This window comes from Lethenteron reissneri, chromosome 55, assembly GCF_015708825.2.
Source record: "Lethenteron reissneri isolate LAM-NWPU_2019-01 chromosome 55, ASM1570882v1, whole genome shotgun sequence".
Taxonomy (NCBI): domain Eukaryota; kingdom Metazoa; phylum Chordata; class Hyperoartia; order Petromyzontiformes; family Petromyzontidae; genus Lethenteron; species Lethenteron reissneri.
Window position 1 is genome coordinate 12,065,075 of NC_083833.1, and position 21,013 is coordinate 12,086,087.

Below are 21,013 nucleotides of genomic sequence, written 5' to 3' on the forward strand. Positions count from 1 at the left end.
TGCTGCTACCGCCTTTACTGCTACTGCTGCTGCTACTACTGCTGCTGCTACTACTACTGCTGCTACTACGACCGCTACTACTGCTGCTGCTACTGCCGCTACTACCGCTGCTGCTACTACTACTGCTACTCCTGCTGCTACTACTGCTGCAGCTACTACTACTGCTGCTACTACTACTGCTGCTACTACCGCTGCTGCTACTACTACTGCTGCTGCTCCTGCTGCTCCTGCTGCTCCTATGACTGCTGCTACTGCTGCTGCTACTGCTGCTGCTACTGCTGCTGCTACTACAGCTGCTGCTACTACAGCTGCTGCTACTACTATTGCAGCTACCACTATTACTGCTGCCACTGCTACTACTGCTGCTGCTGTTACTGCTGCGACTGCTACTATTGCTGCTGCTGTTACTGCTGCTGCTACTACTGCTGCTGCTACTACTTCTACTGTCACTGCTGCTGCTACTACTACTGTCACTGCTGCTGCTACTAACCTGGAGGACTTTGAGTCCGTCGAAGTCCCCGTCACGCAACTCGCTGATCTTGTTGTTCTGCAGATCCAGGATAAGCAGATCCGGGGACAGGTTCGTAGGAACCTTCTTCAGGCCTGGGCATTCACGGGGGCAGTTCAGGGGCAGGGCCATTCACAGAGGCAAAAGCGGTAAACTTCCTGGGTAACCCCATGTTTTGGGCTTCCCCTAGGTCGACTCAGCCTCAAATGAGTATCTACAGTGGTGCGTAATAAAGCCATCAGCACTGGGGAGACAAAGGCGTCCGGTCGTGGTGCTGACCACCCACCCCCTCGTGTGCCGTGTCGGCCTTCATAGGCGCTACTCGCTAACAGCACTTGCCCCTACAGTCTATAACAGGCTATATGGGGGATCGTTGTGTCTGCATCTGTCCGTATCTCTGTCTCTTTCCCTCTCATTGTCTCTCTTCACGTGTCTGTCTCAGCGTTCGTTTCACGTCTCTCTCTGTGGTTCTCCGTGTCTCCTGTCTCAATTTCTCTCTGTCTCTGCCCACCCCCCAACCCCCAAATCTCACCAACCCTCTCCTCAAACTCCCTCCCCCCATCCGCATAATTGCCTCTCTCTTTCATGTTCCTTTTCAAATTAAGACCTTGGCAGGAGACACAGGGAGACACACGGAGACACATGAGGACCAGATGTGTGATCACGATCGTCGCTCTGCCACGCACATGTGGAGTGGAGTGGCTGGAGTTCCGCCATGCGCGGCTGACCCACGCCGTGCCGGCCTTTAAGGAGCAGTGGGCGATGGAGGAGGCCGTGTGCTCGGTGGCAGATGACGGGGAGCTCTGCATGCTGTTATGAGCTACCCGTCGGAGGCCGTCGGACTGCGAGGGGGGCTACGTACAGAATGAGAGAGTGAGCGAGAGAATGAGCGACAAAACGAGAGAGAGAGCGAGTGAGAGAGCGAGCGAGAGAGTGAGCGAGAGAGCGAGCGAGCGAGGGTTACATAAAGCCCCGTTAAAAAAAAAATACGAAATGATGAACGAAGCAAAGTGCCGAATACACCGAGCATCTTCTTGTTTCCACTGATCGTAAAAAAAAGACGCTGGGAGAGAGAGGCGATGGGGGGGGAGGAGACACGGGGAGACAGAAGAAGACACTCGGAGGAGACACGAGGAGAGAGTGGGCACACGCACTAGACACGGGGAAACAGGCAAGGTAGAGAAGAGAGACAGTGAGACAGGAGGTAACAATTCCATCGGATCTGTCCGATTCAGTGACATGGAAAATATTGACAAAGCCGGCACACCATGTCCAATCTACCCCTCGCTACGGCTGTGCCTACGAACCATGTGAAGCCTCCGAGCTCACTGGTAACGAATACTGTAGAGCCACAAGGATAGAGAGAGAGAGAGAGGGAGCACAGAGAGAGAGAGAGGAAGGGAGAGAAAGGAGAGGAAGAGATAGGGGCGGAGAGGAAGAGAGAGGGGGCAGAGAGAGATAGTTCACAGCTGCGTAGGAAACGCTGAGAGAATGAGGAATGTGCCCACTCACCACTCGCTCGCAAACTCACCCATTCACTTACTCAACTACTAATCCACCCACTTACTCTTACTCACCCATCTACTCCCTCACCCATTCATCCACCCTGTTAAACACTGACCCACTCACTCACCCACGTACTTACCCACAATCTCAAACACTCATCCACCTTTAAATTTCGATTTAAAGCTTTCGTGACTGCAGGGATTCATCTTCTTGGTTCTTTCGGTAAAGTCACGTAGAAGGGAAGTGATAAAATAATAAACCTGGTTTTCACCTGAGGACGGCTGCTTGCGTTGTGGCCGAAACGTCGTGAGAATTATTTTATTGTGTTTTATTTTTATTATTGTATTACTTCCCTTCTATGTGACTACCGAAAGAACCAAGAAGACTCATCCACCTTCTCACTCACTCACCCACCCACTGACTCACTTACTCACTGACCCACCCACCGACTCACCCAACTACTCACCCACCTTCTCACCCATCCACTCACCTACACGTTTACTCACTCACTCACCCACCTTCACGCCCACAAACTAGTCCACCCTCGCACCCATTTACTCACTCACTCACTCCCCCATCCACGCACTTACCCATTTTTTCACCCTCACGCTCACCCACGTACTCACCCAACCTCTCAACCACTCACCCACCTGCTCACCCACCCACTTACCCGTTTAGCCCTCTATCCAGCAAAACAAAACCTGATCTTGATTTGAAGCTTTCGTAACTGCATGAATCCATACTCTTTGGTTCTTTCAGTAAAGTCACGTAGGGACCGGGGTAGCTTCGTTCTGCAAGCTGGAAGCTCCACGTTCTACATCTGAAGAGGCAGCAACACGTGGCCTGGGACACGAGTATGGGTCTGGTCCATCGTAGCCATAACTCCTGTATGGTAGTGTAGTTAGCTGGGTGGTCACCACCCTAGGCTGAATCTTGTAAAGCGGCAGCTACCCTTTTGTATATACGTGTTGTGTAATAAATGTGTTGCCTCTGAAGAATAACTTCTGCGACTCAGTTGGACTCACTACAGATGTGTATATATATAATTTCATTCCAATGCGCTTTTTACAGCAATTATACAATTGTACATACGATGATAATGGTTGAAATAAAGAGTGAGGTTATATTCTTGGTTCTTTCGGTAAAGTCACGACGTGACTTTATCGAAAGAACCAAGAATATGAATCCCTGCAGTCACGAAAGCTTTAAATCAAAATTTTAAGAGTGAGGTTGTTCAAATTGGTGGTGGTGGTGTAGTTATGGTGACAGGAGAACAGGCTGGAGAGGTTAAGGAGGGGTTAGGGTAGTGATACGGTTGGTGATAGGGGTATGGTTGGTGACATGGGTAGTGATAGAGGTAGGGGTGGTATTAGGGGTAGGGGTAGCGGTAGGGGTTTGGGTGGTGTTAGGAGTAGGGGAAGGCCTGGTCGTACCTGGGGGTGGGGGCAGCGAGTAACAAGAGGATGGGCTATGAGGCAGAGATGGAGGACCACCAGGTCATCCTTCCAATCCTGCGGAAAACTTCCCGTGGACCAGACGGTTGTAATGAAGTCACATAGGGCAACCTGCACACAAACGCCACCCACCCACTCTTCTTTTTCTTGTTCGTCCATCAAAGTTGATGATGACCATGGCACGTTTGTCATTTTGTTGGGTTTTGATGTGTGCGTAGATGGCTGAAGAGGCCAATCCGAGCCCGGAATTCCCTGTGGCACACTGGACAGGTCAGGGAGGATGTAGAGCTCTGAGGTGCAGCCACATGTCCTTCCTTGGTAGATTTGCGCTGCTGCCTCTTCAAGATAGCACAGGAGCGTCTCCTACTCTCACAGAGGACTGCACCGTCCTGTACTTTTCTTCTCCAGGCAGGTCGGTCCTGTGCTAGGGATTCCCAGCTTTTCAGGTCGAATCCAAAGCTCTTCAAGGAAGCTTTAAGGGTGTCCTTGTAGCGCTTTTTGGGGCCACCTTGTGCTCGCTTGCCATTCCTCAGCTCGCCAAAGAAGACTTGTTTTGGAAGTCTCGCGTAGGGCATTCTGGTCACGTGGCCAGTCCATCTAAGCTGTTCCTTCGCAAGCAAGGTGTAGATGCTGGGGATATTTGCCTTGCTGAGGACTTCCGTGTCAGGGATTCTGTCTTGCCACTTGATCCTCAGCAGTTTCCTCAGACAGCTCAAGTGGAAATGATTCCATTTCTTGGCATGGCGCTGGTAAACTGTCCAGGCTTCGCACCCATACAGAAGAGTTGGTAAGACAACAGCCCGGTAGACCTTCAGTTTTGTCTCCTGCTTGATGCCAGTCCTTTCCCATACCGAGTCACGTAGACGTCCAAAGGCTGCACTGGCCTTGACAATCCTGATGTTAACTTCATCATCTATGTGCACAGCGCGAGACAGTGTACTACCAAGGTAAATAAACTTGTCAACGGCTGAAAGCTTTTGCCCATTCACAAAGATGGTTGGCTCAGTGTAGGGTTTCCCAGGAGCAGGTTGGTATAGGCCTTCAGTCTTCTTTGTGCTGATTGTTAGGCCGAAGTTGTTACAAGCCAAGGAGAAGTGGTCCATACTGTCCTGTAGATCTTTATTTGAGTCAGCAGCCAGAGCACAGTCATCAGCAAACAAAAGTTCTCGAACAGTGATTTCCTCCACTCTAGTTTTGGCTTGCATCCTCCGCAGATTCAATAGCCCACCGTCAAAACGGTAGATGAAGTTAATCCCAGTGTTGTGGTTCTGGAATGAGTCTTGCAGCATGGTAGAAAACACCATGCTGAAGAGCGTTGGCACTAAAATGCAGCCTTGCTTTACCCTGCTTGTGATTGGGAACGGATCAGAGAGTTCTTGCTGGTCTCTGACGCTGGCCATCATGCCATCATGGAGTTTGCGCACGATGCCAATGAACTTGTCTGGACACCCATACTTGGCCATTTCCATAGGCCCTCCTGGCTGACTGTGTCGAATGCTTTTGTTAGATCAACGAAAGCCATATATAGATCAATATTTTGTTCTTGGCATTTCTCCTGTAACTGCCGGTCAGTAAATACCATGTCAGTGGTTCCGCGGTCTTTTCTGAAACCACACTGACTCTCAGGTAGCAGACCCTGGTCTAGGTGGACAATTAGGCGGTTCAGAAGGATTCTTGCCAAGATTTTGCCAGCGACTGATAGTATGGAGATGCCTCTATGGTTGTCGCAGTCCTGCCGATTGCCTTCCCTTTTATATAGATTGATTATAGTAGTATCCTTGAACTCCTTGGGAACAGCTTCTAATTTCCACAGAGACTGGAAGAGGTCGGTCAGTTTCTCGACTAAGCGAGGCCCTCCAGCCTTGTAGATTTCTGCTGGAATGGCATCGGACCCTGGAGCTCTGCCTGATGAGAGGAGTGTTATGGCTTTGCTGGTTTCCTCAATGGATGGTAGAACAGCAAGGGACTGGTTTATTTCAACTTGAGGCAGTCTCGCAATTGCTTCCTCATTTATGCATGATGGCCGGTTGAGGACCGCACTGTAGTGTTCGACCCATCTTGCAAGTATTTTGTGCTTCTCCGTGAGGAGTGTTGTTCCATCTGAATTCAGGAGAGGTGAAGTTCCTGAGTGTTGCGGACCATAGACCTGCTTGAGTGCATAAGAGGCACTTGGTGTTGTTACTGTCAGCGTAGGATTGGATCTCCTCAGCTTTTGCGCACAGCCAGGCATCTTGCATGACTCTGAGTCTCTGCTGGACAATCCTGCGAATGTTGAGGAAGGCAGTTTCCTTTAAGCTTGAGCTGCTGTCATTCAGATATGCTTCGTGCAGGCGATGTTTTTCGTCAAGGAGTGCGCGGATTTCTGCATCGTTCTCATCAAACCAATCTTGATGTGTACGTATAGGAACACCACGTGATTCAAGGGCTGTAGAATGCAGCACGGTCTTGAGAGCAGTCCAGTCTGCCTCAGCGTCTGTATGCTCGAAGCTTAGAGACTCCAGATGATGATCTAGAGCCTCAACAAAGGCCAGTCTGGTGTGTTCCTGTTGTAGGCGAGTGATGTTAAGACGCTTGACGCGTCTATTTCCTTGTGGGCGTCTGGGAGGCTTAATCCGGATGTTCAGTTTGGAGATGATGAGACGATGGTCAGTCCAGCATTCAGCACCACACATTGCCTTGGTCACCCTGACATCTTGCCGGTCGCTCCTCCTCACGATGACGTAGTCAATCAAGTGCCAGTGGTGTGAACGAGGATGCATCCATGAGGTTTTCTTGCGCTTTGGTAGTTGGAATATCGTGTTGGTGATGAGCAGGTCAAACTCAGAGCATGTTTTCAGCAGTAGAAAACCGTTGCTGTTACATTTTCCAATGCCATGTGCACCTATGACTCCATTCCATGATTGATGGTCACTTCCAACTCTGGCGTTGAAATCACCCAGTATCAGGAGTTTGTCCGAGCTGGCTGTGGCAGCAATAATGACTTCTAGGTCATTATAAAACTTGGTTTTGACCTCGTCAGAGTTGGTCATGGTAGGGGCATAGGCACTGATGATGGTGGCCACATTTTTACCCAATAGGTGGAGCTGTAAGGTCATTAAACGGTCGTTTATTAAATCATTTATATTAAGTTCACTTGCTTGCTTGCTTGCGTGCTTGCGTGCTTGCTTGCTTGCGTGCTTGCTTGCTTGCTTACGACCGTGCAAATCTTTTGGTCGTTTTTTAACCCACTTCCCGTGATCCAATCGAGCTGACATTTTGCAAACAGACTCGTTGTGCGAGACAATTAATGTTAGTGAAAATGTTTTCCCAAAATTTTACACTGTTTAGGGAAAACAAATTAAATATTTAATTACCAATTGCATAATACTGGCAGACAATCATCTGACCCATAGGTGGCAGCCATCTCAAGCCAGAGGACGAGAGGGCTCTAGCCGCCACGCATATAAAGGATTTATAGTGAAAAACTTTGTTTTTACGGGTTATACTTGTCCCCTTGGGTTGGCTTGCCAGTTGGTTGACAAGGTGGTTTTTTACTGCAAGACCAACACCAACATCACGTCTCTCCTCCTGGCCTCGTCCGCTCCAGAAGAATGTGTAACCTGCACCCACTTCAGTCACTTGTCCAGTATCGGCCAGTCGGGTCTCACTAAGGGCAGCAACATCCACATTGTATCTGGCTAGCTCTCTGCCCACGAGGGCGGTGCGTCTCTCAGGTCTTTTTGATCAAGATGTGTCCATCAAAGTGCGCACATTCCAGGCGCCAACAGTGAGTGGTATCACTTTGGTCTTTTTCATTTTATTTGTTTTTGTTTTTCGACCGCAAGTATGGGATCCCGCCAGCTGCGGTAGGCTGGCCAGGATGTTTTGAAGCAGACAATGTTTAGGGTACCTTTTCTAACCCTTTCCTCACTACGGAGGTGAGCAGTGTGATCCTGAATAGGGCTGCTTAGTCACTCAGGGTGCTGCCGGACTTCACTGCTGCTTCGGTCCAGTGAGGGAACGACCAATATCCTGAGCCGCCTGCATGCAGGTTTGCGGCTACAGCTTCCAGCATATCCGTGCCTGCTGCTTCCTCGCTCACCCATCGCCACAGGACTTGGATAATGACAATGGTAAATAAAGTGCCATGACTTGCGCAGAGAACTTGGATTTAAGTGAGGGTGATTTGCGCAGCGTCAACCTCACTCTCTCGACCAGCCGCATCTGTACCCAGTGGCAAGACGTAGTCAAGACGACTGGAGATGGTCCTGATGGCAGTGGAAGGTCCAAAGACCCGTTTTGGTGGAATTTCCTCCACCAGGGGTTCCACATGCTCTGGCTCAGACAAGCTGAGTTTTCCGGGTTAGTTAACCGCCGCCCGGGGTTCGGTGTTGGCAGCTGCTGACTGTACCGACTCTCCAGGGATGTTGAGCCTGGTGTGCGCCTACGGTAGCAGCTAGAGGGCCGGGCCAAATGGAACAAGCCTGAGGCACAACTAGCTGGTCACACCCAATCACTCAACCACCCACTCACCAAACCTCTTATCCACCCACCCTCCCACTCACCCTCTCACCCACCCACGCTCCCTCTCACCCACCCACCCACGCTCCCTCTCACCCACTCACTCACCCACCCACTCACCTACCCTCTTATCCACCCACCTTCTCTCTCACCCACTCACTCAACCACTCACCCACCCCACCGCCCACCCTCTCGCCCACCCCGTCACCCACGCACTCACCCACGCCGGAGCAGTGCATGACCTTGACTTGGCACATGCACCCGAAGGGACACGGGAAGTCGGAGGGGCCTCCATCGGGTTCGTAGATCGGGGGCAGCAACGTGGGCACCACGGCGGGCCGCACGGGGAACTTTGTGGGGGGCTTCACGGGGGGCTTCACGGGGGGCTTCACGGGGGGCTTCGCGGGAATGAGCGCCCCCTCGGCAGAGCCGTCGTCCCCCTGGAAGGCTTCCGCCCCCGAGATGAAGTCGAGGAAGGATCTCTGCGTGAAGGCCTTGGCTTGGCACGGTACGGCCATCATCGCCAGGATCATCAGCAGCATCACCGGCATCGCCACCATCAGCGGCGTCCTCCCCTGTTGCTCGATGCCCATGGTTGTTGTTGTGGTTATTGGGATTGGTGTATCAACAGCCTAGGGAGAGGCAAGTGTGGTGAGTTTTAGGTCTGGCGAGTAGCTGTGGTGAGTTTTAGGTCTGGTGAGTAAGTGTGGTCAGTTTTAGGTCTGGTGAGTAAGCGGTGGTGAGTTTTAGGTCTGGTGAGTAAATGGTGGTGAGTTTTAGGTCTGGTGAGTAAGTGGTGGTGAGTTTTAGGGTTGGTAAGTGTGGTGAGTTTTAGGTCTGGTAAGTGTTGTCAGTTTTAGGTATGGTGAGTAGGTGTAGTGAGCTTTAGGTCTGTTGAGTAGGTGTGGTAAGTTTTAGATCTAGTGAGTAGGTGTGGTGAGTATGTGTGGTGAGTATGTGTGGTGAGTAGGTGTGGTGAATAGGTGTGATGAGTTTTAGGTCAGGTGAGTAATTGTGGTCAGTTTAAGATTTGGTGAGTAGGTGTGGTCATTTTCATGTCTGGTGAGTAAGTGGTGGTCAGTTTTAGGTTTGGTGAGTAGGTGAAGGTGAGTTTAACGTGTAGGCTTTCGCGACCAGTATTATCCATAAGAAAGGTTATTGGGTTAGATCGCGTTATTATAAATGTGTCGCAACCCTCCACCACCCGACACGGCCAATCTGTAAAAAATGTGTCACGTTAACAAAACGCCAAATAGTTACTTCTTCAGCCTACCGGTGTGTTTGAAGAGTGAATCCACAACATTTAGAATTTGAGTACGACGTTTCGCTGGTAATTACATCCAGCATCCTCGGACGATTTGCCAGAATTGTGAAGCCATCCACCTGCTTCCGGTCGTAAATAGTGCTGGATGACGTCATCATTGTTGAACCCCATCAGGGTTCGAGATCAGAGGCGGAGGTGGGGGGATATTGTCATTAAATAATAGATTAATAAGCAGTTAATTAGTATGTAATTCTTCTATAGGGAATTGTAATATTTATTTTGTATTAGTTAATAATACGCTTCCAAAGTGCGCTAAGTCTGTAGCTATCATAGCAATTAAAATTATTTGTATTTTTCGTCGTACTCAAATTGTAAATGGTGGGCTAAAGAAGTAACTAATTGGCCATCTGAGGATCCAACCAATACCATCACTTTGCCATACATAGCAGGGGTTACCAAAAAGATTTCCAAAATCTTAAACAAACACAAGATCCAGGTTCATTTCAACACAGTACACAAAATCCGTGATTTGATCCCATCTGATGTGATTCCTGATATGCAATACACGGGTGTCTACAAACTGATTTGTGGCTGCGGCAACAGTTACATTGGGGAAACGAAACGACATGTCTCGGACCGCGTTCACAAATACAAGGCAGATCTGAAACACGGCAGGACCAATATCTCTGCCGTTGCGGATCATTGTTTTAACGCAGTGGTGAGCTCACACGAAATTGACTTTTCCAAGACGAAGGTACTCTGCAAACCCACCGGCTATTATCAGAGATTTGTTCATGAAGCCATCCAGATATAGAAACACGGACACAACTTCAATCGAGAAGATGGGTACAAACTGAGCAATCATTGGAAGGACATTATTAACCAGGTAAAGTATTAACTGACTGTGATGTTTCAATCCTACCTGCCGATGTCAGCTGTTATTTCCGACTCTCTGTGTGTCTTTCTCTCTCTCTGTGCATATCTCTCCGATCTCTACTCCAGTGACCCAGGTGCTGCTGCGGGGTCCACTTTCTGCCCCCCCTCCTTCTCTCCCCCCCCCCCCCCCCTGCAGCCGATCTCTCCAGTGCTGCTGCGGTGGTCCACTTTACTCCAGTGACCCGGGTGCTGCTGCGGGGGAGGAAGGCGGGGCCCTGCCTCCTTCCCCCCCCTCTCTCTCCCCTCCGACTACCGAGGCCTATATAACCTCGTGCCACGGCAGATCTCTCGCCTACTTCAGCAGTTTTTTTATTGCTGTGGTTGTCCCACCTGATGACGATTGCTTGTGTTGCGATTGAAACGTCGTGATCTATTATTTTTCTACCGACGTGACTTTACCGAAAGAACTAAAGAGTATAACTAATTGGCGTTTTATTGTGACACATTTGTTATTGATTGGCCGTGTCAGGTGGTGGAGGGTTGCGGCGCATTTATAATAACGCGATCTTATCCAAACACCTTTATTATAGGTAAAGGTCAGTTAAATTTGTAAATTGACATCAATCTCTCAGCTCTCCAGCCGTCCAAGAGCATCATTAGAGTTCAGATCAGTCACTCAGATATCTCGCCTTTTTTGAGCACCATTAGATTTCACATCAATCGCTCAGCTCTCTAGCCCTTCGATTAGAGAATTCGATTTCACACCAGGCACTCAGCTCTCTAGCCCTTTTAGAGGATCATTAGACATCACATCGCTCACCTCTCTAGCCCTTCTAGAGCATCATTAGAGTTCACATCAGTCACTCAGTTTTCTAGCCCTTTTAGATAATTATTACAACTCACATCACTCACTCAGCTCTTTAGCTCATCTTGAGAAACATTAGATTTCACACCAGTCGCCCAGCTCTCTAGTCAATCTAGAGCATTATTCAAATCAGTCACTCAGTTCTTTAGCCCTGATAGAGCATCATTAGATGTCTTATTACTCATTATATCTCTCTAGCCATTCTATAACATCATTAGAGTTCAAATCACTCACTCAGCCCTCTCACCCTTAAAATGATCATTAAACATCGAATCACTCACTCATCTCTGTAGCCCTTCTAGAGCATCATTAGAATTCACATCACTCATTACAGCTCTCTAGGAAAACTAGAGCATCATTATAGTCCAAATCACTCGCTCATCTCTCTAGCCCTTTGTGAGCACCATTACATTTCACGGTAGGTACTCAGCTCTCTAACAATTCTAGAACAACATTGGAGTTCACATCATTCACTCCATTCTCCAGCCCTTCTAGAGCTAATTAAAATTAACGGAAGTCACTCAGCTCTTTAGCCCTTCTTGAGCACCATTACATTTCGCATAAATCGCTCAACTCTCACGCCCATTTATTGCTCCATTACATTTCACACCAGGCTCTCAGCTCTCTAGGCCTTCAAGAGCATATTTAAAGTTCACATCACTCAGTCACGTCTCTAGCCCTTCTAATGCATAATTAGATTTCACGTCATTCACTCAGTACTCTAGCCCTCAGAGCATCATTAGAATTCACATCACTCATTATAACTCTCTAGCCATTCCAGAACATCATAATGTTCTAATTACTCACTCAGTTCTCTAGCCCTTCAAGAGCATCAAGTGATCACTTCAGTCACACAGCCCTCTAGCCCATTTAGAGCATAGTTAGAGTTCACATCAGTCGCTCAGATATCTAACTCTTATAGAACATCATTAGAATTCACATTACTCTTTACAGGTCTCTAGCTCTTCTAGAGTATAATTTGAGTTTACACCAGGCACTCGGATATCTAACCCTTCTAGAGCATCAGTAGAATTCAAATCAGTAAATCAGTTCTCTAGCCCTTCTAAAGCATCATGAGATTCAAATAACTCACTCAACTCTATAGGCGTTCTAGAGCATTACGAAAGTTTACATCGGTCACTCAGTTCTCTCGCCCTTCTAAAGCATCATTTGAGTTCACATCAGTCCTAGATTTGAAGTTTTCGTGACTGCAAGGATTCGTACTCTTTGGTTTTTTCGGTAAAGTCACGTATGTAAAAATAAATAAATGAAAAAACAACTCAATTAAACCGCGACATTTCGGAGGCAACACAAGCTTCCATCTTCAGGTGGAACCGTTCCAGCCAAATTCACTGTAATAAGTGAAGAAAGCTAATAGAGAAACGCGACTATATAGGGTAAAAGGGGGGGGTGGGGGCAAGGTAGGGGGAGGGGGGTTGTGCAGGAGAGGGGGGGTTAATACGAAAGCTATTAGGAAATGAAAACAGCTAAATTAAATCACCAATACACTCCACTACTATACTTTACATTACATTGTACAATACACTGCACTACTATAGACTGCTTTATAATACACTATTATCCACAATACATGACACTACTATACTCTACACTACACTATATACTACGATACTATAGACTACTATACACTACACTATTAAACAGTTCACCATACACTGCTATACACTACTAGACACTACACTTTTCTACGCTCTACTATTATACCCTACACTATACACTGCTATAAACTACGCGATACACTATTATAAACTTGCTACACGATACTGAACAGTACGTAATACAACTATACCCGAAACACTACTATAGACTCCTATCCACTATACTATAATACACTACACTATGCACTGGTATACACTCCACTATACACTACACTATATACTGGTATACACTACTTCGAGAGAATCATTAGACATCACATGACTCACTCATCTTTCTAGCCCTTCTAGTGGATCATTTGAGTTCACTTCAGTCACTCAGCTGTCTAGCCCTTCTATTGCACCATTGGATTTCACACCAGGAAGTCAGCTCTATAGCACTTAAGATAACCATGAGAGTCCATATCACTAACTCAGCTCTCTATCCATTCTAAAGCATCATGAGAGTTTACATAAGACGTGCAGCTGTCTAGCCATTCTACCGCATCATTAGACTTAAAATCACTCACTCAGCTCTCTCGCCCTTCGAGAGAATCATTAGACATCACATCACTCACTCATCTCTCTAGCCCTTCTAGAACATTATTCGATTTCCCATCACTCTCAGTCAGCTATCTCGGCCTTCAACAGCATCATTAGAGTTCACATCACTTACTCAGCCCTCTAGCCCATCTAGAGCATCTTTAGAATACACATCACTCAGTCATCGATATCCGATTAAAAGCTTTCGTGACTGCAGGTATTCATCTTCTTGGTTCTTTCGGAAAAGTCACGTAGAATGGAAATAATAAAATAATAAAAATAAAACATAATAAAATAATTCTCACGACGTTTCGGCCACAACGCAAGCAGCCGTCCTCAGGTGGAGAACAGGCAGAGGTGTGGACTCGAGTCATGTGACTTGGACTCGAGTCAGACTCGAGTCATGAATTTGATGACTTCAGACTCGACTTGGACTTGCATAACAATGACTTTGTCCCACCTCTGAGGTGTGGACTCGAGTCATGTGACTTGGACTCGAGTCAGACTCGAGTCATGAATTTGATGACTTCAGACTCGACTTGGACTTGCATAACAATGACTTTGTCCCACCTCTGAGAACAGGTCTGTCGAGAAGACAGAGTCTGAAAAACACACCCCAGGCTTGGAGTATCTATTTCAGCTGGGATAGAGGGGGGAAGAGCGCCTTGACAAAATAATTTGCATATCAAGAGGAATTTAGCATATTTATGGGAAATGCAGATATGCGATTAGTACTACTTGTGAAATGCGTAGGAGGTTTGGCGGGGGGTTTAAAGTCATGATGCCAGTGCATTATGCAGGATTAGCAGCATCAAAGGGAGGGGATCGGGGTAACATTAATAAAGGGAAGGAATGTTAATAGTATGTAGCTGCAGTAACTAAACGACCACGTAAACAACTAAAGTATAAACTACATAGTATCATCAGTATACTAAATATACTCTCCAATAAGCTGAGCTACTAACAGTAAGTAATACATTACAATTCTATGTCGCAAAAAATATAATATGCTTCCAGCTAAACTTTATTATCTTACATCACACGAGTCTACACCGTACTATATACTGCCATAGACAAACCTAACATTACATTTCATACTGTATTACTATACACCACTACACTATGTATTATTCTACCCACCCTAATGTATATCACACTGTTGTATATTCACTATACAATTACGATACTATATGTTACTTTGTACATTGTATAAAAATATTAAAATTTTATAATATGTATTATTATACAATCCGCTATACACTGTCCCATTGACCGTCGCGTGAAAGATACTAAGAGGAAGCAACGAAATATGTCAATGGGAGAGTAGTGGTAGGAGACTTGCAGCGGAGCAAAGAATCCATTCTCTGCGGAGAATACAAGATATATAGTCAATGCCAGTGAGTGGAACGCGGTCTGAAAGTCACCGTAAACGTGAACACAATCAGTTAAGATCCGAAATGGTTTATTACGTCCTTCCAATGATTGCTGAGCCAGAATCCATCTTCTCGGTTGAAATTGTCTCTGTGTTTGTATATGTGGATCGCCTCATGAACGAATCTTTCATGGTAGCCAGATGGCTTTCAGAGAACCTCTGTCTTGGAGAAGTCAATATCATGTGAGCCCACTGAATTGTAACAGTGATCTGCCACGGCTGAGGTGTTTGTCCTACCGTGTTTCAAGTCTGCTTTATGTTCACGGATGCGGTCCGAGACATGTCGTTTGGTTTCTCCAATGTAACTGCTACTACAGAGGCAACTTAGTTGGTAGATGCCAGGGTACTGTATGTCTGGAACCACATCTTTTACAAACGGGACCAGATCACGGATTTATGTACTGTGTTGAATCGGACCTGGATCTTGTGTTTTATCAGGATTTTGGAGATCTTTTTTGTGACCCCAGCAATATAGGATAAGGTGATGCTTTTGAAAGGCTCCTCAACAGGATCCTTCTTGATGGTTGGAGTGATGGCTTTGCGGATTGTGTAGTCGGAGTAACCATTAGCCTTAAAAGCTTGGCGTACGTGTTTGAGTTCACTGGCAATGTGTTCCTGGTCGGAGATGCATTGGGTTCTATGGTATAGAGTCTTGATGAGGGAATTCTTCTGGGATGGATGGTGGGAATCCGGTTTTAGGTAAGCATCCATATGGGTGGCTTTCCTGTAGACAGAGTGGCTCATTGAACCATCAGGACTCCTTTTAATTAGGACATCCAAAGAGGGTAGCTTGCCATCTTTTTCGACTTCCATGGTGAATCTGATGGCTGGGTGTATGGAATTGATGTGGTCGAGGAATTGGTCTAGAGCAGGCCGGCCATGTGGTCAGATGACAAAAGTGTCATCTACGTACCTCTTCCATAAGGTCGGGCGTAGAGTGGCAGTCTGGATGGCGTCAGTTTATACTGTTGTTGTTTACGTGGTGGTTTAGTTACTGCAGCTACATACTATTAACATTCCTTCCCTTTATTAATGTTACCCCTATCCCCTCCCTTTGATGCTGCTAATCCTGCATAATGCACGGGCATAATGACTTTAAACCCCCCGCTAAACCTCCTACGCATTTCACAAGTAGTACTAATCGCACATCTGCATTTCCCATAAATATGCTAAATTCCTCTTGATATGCAAATTATTTTGTCAAGGCGTTCTTCCCCCCTCCATCCCAGCTTAAATAGACGCTCCAAGCCTGGGGTGTGTTATTCAGACTCTGTCTTCTCGACAGACCTGTTCTCCACCTGAGGATGGCTGCTTGCGTTGTGGCCGAAACGTCGTGAGAATTATTTTATTATGTTTTATTTTTATTATTTTAATATTTCCATTCTACGTGACTTTACCGAAAGAACAAAGAAGAAGCATCGATATCGTTCACATCAGTCGCTCAGCTATCTAACCATTCGAGACCACCATTAGAGTTCATATCACTCTTTACAGCTCTCCAGACCTTCTAGAGCATCATTATAGTTAACACCAGAAACTCAGTTTTCTCGCTTTTCTAGAGCATTATGAGAGTTCACATCAGTCACTCAGTTCTCTAGCCATCCTAGAGCATCATTAGAGTTCAGATCATTCACTCAACTCTCTAGCCCTCAGCGCATCACTAGAGTTCACATCAGTAACGCAGTTCTCTAGCCCTCATTCAGCAGCATGAGATGTAACCTCAATCGCTCACCTTTCTAGTCCTTCTATTGCACTATTACATTTCACACCAGGCACTGAGCTATCTCGACCTTCTAGAGCATCATTCGATTTCCCATCACTCAGTCAGCTCTCTCTGCCTCTACAGCATCACTAGAGTTATCATCACTCACTCAACTCCCTGGCCCTTCTAGAGCATGATTAGAGTTCACTTCAGTCACTCAAATCTCTAATCATTCTAGAGCATCACTAGAGATCAAATCACTCACTGAGCTCTCCAGTCTTTCTACAGCATGATTCGAGTTCACTTCAGTCAATGACATCTCTCGCCCTTCTATTGAACCATTGGATTTCACATAAATTGCTCAACTCTGGTGCGCATCTATTGCTCTATTAGATTTCACACCGGGCTCTCAGCTATCTAGCCCTTCTAGAGTATCATTACATTTCCAATCACTCACTCAACTCTCTAGCCCATCTAGAGCATATTTAGAGTGCACATCACTCAGACAGCTCTTTAGCCCGTCTACAGCAGCATTAGTGTTCACATTAGTCACTCAGCTATCTAAATCATCTAGAGCATCCTTAGAGTTCACACCATGCACTCAGCTTTCTAGCCCTTCTAGAGTATTATTAGAGTTCACATTAGTCACTCAGTTATGTAACCCTTCTAGAACATCAGTAGAGGTCACATCACTCATTACAGCTCTCTAGTCCCTCTGGAGCATCATTATAGTTCACATTAGTCTCTCAGATCTCAGCCCTCCTAGAGCATCGTTAAAGTTCACATCAGTCGCTCAGTTATCTAGCCCTTCTAGAGCATCATTATAGTTAATATCAGTCGCACAGCTCTCTACCCGTTCCTTAGCATTATTAGAGTTGAAATCATTAACTCAGCTCTCTAGCCCTTATTGAGCACCATGAAATTTAACCTCAATTGCTCACCTCTCTAGCCCTTCTATTGCACCATTACATTTCACACCAGGCACTGAGCTATCTTGACCTTTTAGGGCATCATGAGATTTCTCATCACTCAGTCAGCTCTCCAGACCTAGAGCATCATTATAGTTGACACCAGGCACTCAGCTTTCTAGCTTTTCTAGAGCGTTATTAGAGTTCGCATCTGTCACTCAGTTCTCTAGCCATCCTAGAGCATCATTAGAGTTCACATCAGTTATTCAGTTCTTTAGCCCTTCTAGAGCATCATTAAAGTTAACATCACTCATTATATGTCTCTAGCGCTTCGAGAACATCCTTAGAGTTCACATCAATCACTCAGTTATCTCGCCCTTCTAGAGTATAATTCTAGTTCGCATTAGTCATTCAGCTCTCTAACCCTTCTAGAGCATAATTAAAGTTAAAATCATCCACTCAGTTCGTTCTCTAGCCATCAGCGCATCGCAAGAGTTCACATCAGTAACTCAGTTCTTTAGCCCTCCTTGAGCAGCATGAGTTTTAACCTCAATCGTTGGAACCTCCTTTACCAGTAGCAAACTATTATAATTGGTGTAAATTCTTACCCTGAGCTCTCATACTCTGATGTTGCATTGTCCTTGAGTTGTGCGCCTTTTGGCATCATCTGGTCCAACACCATGTGAGACGAGGCTCTAAAAAAAGCTGTCTCGGGTGTGGACCAATCAATTTCAAAGACAGTGCATACATTATCAGAGATGTGTTTTTTTATTTGCATTCTGACTGCAGGTATTGTGGTCAATGCAAACATGACTCCTTGTAAAAAAGGTGTCAGTTTTGTTGCCAGATAAATTGGTGAAAAACAATTATCACCATGATTAGAGTTCACTTCAGTCACTCAGATGTCTCACCCTTCTCGAGCAACGTTAGAGTTCATATCAATTGCTCAACTCTGGTGCCCATCTATTGCTCCATGAGATTTCACACTGGGCTTTCAGATTTCCCATCACTCAATCATCTCTTTAGCCCGTCTAGAGCATCATTAGAGTTCACATTAGTCACTCAGCTATCTGATCCTTAACGATAATCATTAAAGTTCACACTCGTCGCTCAGCTCCTTAGCCCTTCTAGAACATTATTAGAGTTCACATCAGTCACTCAGTTCTCTAGCCCTCCTAGAGCATCATTCGAGGTCGCATCACTCATCACAGCTCTCTAGCCCTTCTGGAGCATCATTAGAGTTCGCATTAGTCGCTCAGCTCTCTAGCCCTTCTATAACATCATTAGAGATCACATTAGTCGCTCACCTCGCTAGCCCTTACCAGAGCACCATTAGAGTTAGCATCACTCAGTTCTCTCGCCCTTCTAGATCATTCGAGTTCACATCACTCATTACAGCTCTCTTGCCCTTCTAGAGCATTATTAGAGTCCATATCCCTATCTCAGCTCTCTATGTATTCTAGATCATAATCGGTGCTCACTAGCCCTTCTAGACCATCATTAGAGTTGACATCAATCGCTCAGCTCCCTAGCTCTTCTATTACACGATTATAGTTCACACAAGGCACTCAACTCTTTAGCCCATCTAGAGCATCATTAGAGTTAACATCACTCAATCAGCTCTCTAGCCCTTCTACAGAATCATTAGAGTTCCCATCAGTCACTCAGTTCTCTATCCCTTATAGCGCATCACTAGATTTCACATCAATCGCTCAACAATCTAACCCTTTTATTGCACCATTAAATTTCACACCAGGCACTAAGCTCTCTAGCCCTTCTAGAGAATCATAAGTTTTCACATCAGTCGCTCAGCTCTCTTGTCCTTCCAGAGTATTACTAGAGTTCACATCCGTTACACAGCTCTCTAATAACGATCTAGAGGGGCTAGAATTATCATCAGTTGCTCAGCTTTCTAGCCCTTCTAGAGCATCATTAGAGTTCACATCACTCGCTCAGCTCTGTAGCCCTTCTATTGCACCATTATAGTTCATACAAGGCACTCAGCTCTCTATTTCTTCTAGATCATCATTAGTGTTAACATCAGTTGCTCAGCTCTCTCGCCCGTCTAGAGGAACATATCGACCCCTCAGCTCTCTAGCTCTTCTATAGCATAATTAGAGTTGACATCAGTCACTAAGATCTCTATAACTTCTAGAGCTTCATTATAGTTAAGCTCAGTCGCTCAGCTCTCTAGCTCTTCGAGAGTATTATTATAGTTCACTTCAGGCACTCAGTTCTCTTGCCCCTCTATAATATAATTAGAATTCACATCACTCACTACAACTCTCTTGCCCTTCTAGATCACCATTAGAGTTCACATCACTCACTACAACTCTCTTGCCCTTCTAGAGCACCATTAGAATTCACATCACTCACTACAACTCTCTTGCCCTTCTAGATCACCATTAAAATCCACATCACTCACTACAACTCTCTTGCCTTTCTAGATCACCATTAAAATTCACATCACTCACTACAACTCTCTTGCCCTTCTAGATCACCATTAGAATTCACATCACTCACTATAACTCTCTTGCCCTTCTAGATCACCATTAGAATTCACATCACTCACTACAACTCTCTTGCCCTTCTAGAGCACCATTAGAGTTCACATCACTCACTACAACTCTCTTGCCCTTCTAGAGCACCATTAGAGTTCACATCACTCACTACAACTCTCTTGCCCTTCGAGAGCACCATTAGAGTTCACATCACTTACTACAACTCTCTTGCTCTTCTAGATCACCATTAGAGTTCACATCACTCACTACAACTCTCTTGCCTTTCTAGATCACCATTAAAATTCACATTACTCACTACAACTCTCTTGCCCTTCGAGAGCAACATTATAATTCACATCACTCACTACAACTCTCTTGCCCTTCTAGAGCACCATTAGAGTTCACATCACTCACTACAACTCTCTTGCCCTTCTAGAGCACCATTAAAATTCACATCACTCACTACAACTCTCTTGCCCTTCTAGATCACCATTAAAATTCACATCACTCACTACAACTCTCTTGCCCTTCTAGATCACCATTAAAATTCACATCACTCACTACAACTCTCTTGCCCTTCTAGATCACCATTAAAATTCACATCACTCACTACAACTCTCTTGCCCTTCTAGATCACCATTAAAATTCACATCACTCACTACAACTCTCTTGCCCTTCTAGAGCACCATTAGAATTTACATCACTCACTCAGCACATCAGTCACTCGACGCTGCTGCTGCTGTTCAGACAGCAGCAGTCACGACTTGCGTGCGCACGACCAGCCTTGTCTCGTCCACCAACTCCAGAGAGCCGAACTTGTGGCCGCCCCATTCCCCCCGTTGGTGAGCAGTTATTTATATTTTCTTTCCGCCTGCCGCGTTCTGCCATCAGTGCTTCAACAGCATTTCAATATTTCTCACAATCCTCTAACGTGCTGGATTTGAATCACTGATTCCTGTCCGGCAGTTTGTGAAGTCTGTGTGGCACGTACCCTGCTGCTGGGTGCTGATCGATGTCTCCGTGGCTACTGCTCCAGGGTCTGAGATCAGCTGGGGTCCTCTTTGCGCCCCTTTGCGCCCCTTCCCTTGCCTTCCCCCTTACCCCACCACCCCCTCCCCTCTTACCTCACCACTCCACCACACGCACACATGGCATCAATTGGGAACGGGTCACGGCGCCTGCCACTTACCCACAAACGAGAAAATAATAACAGTGATGATGAGGATGATGAAAATTCCAAACCCGTCAATGTGGACAGCATCCAAGAGATAGTGGCCGACGGAAGAGACAACTGTTACT

At 46.1% G+C, this 21,013-nt stretch overlaps 1 protein-coding gene across 1 annotated transcript in view; it reads right to left on the minus strand.

Moving 5' to 3' along the window:
* LOC133356729 (decorin-like) overlaps positions 1-20,790 on the minus strand; it is a 43,834-nt gene extending 23,044 nt beyond the window's left edge. Inside the window, exons 1-3 of the mRNA XM_061574377.1 lie at positions 20,706-20,790; positions 8,189-8,600; positions 491-603 (exon numbers count right to left, since the gene is read on the minus strand). Of these exons, the coding sequence (XP_061430361.1) occupies positions 491-603; positions 8,189-8,561 (486 nt within the window). The 5' untranslated portion in view covers positions 8,562-8,600; positions 20,706-20,790. The remainder of the gene's footprint in view (positions 1-490; positions 604-8,188; positions 8,601-20,705) is intronic.
* Between the last annotated feature and the right edge of the window lie 223 nt (positions 20,791-21,013).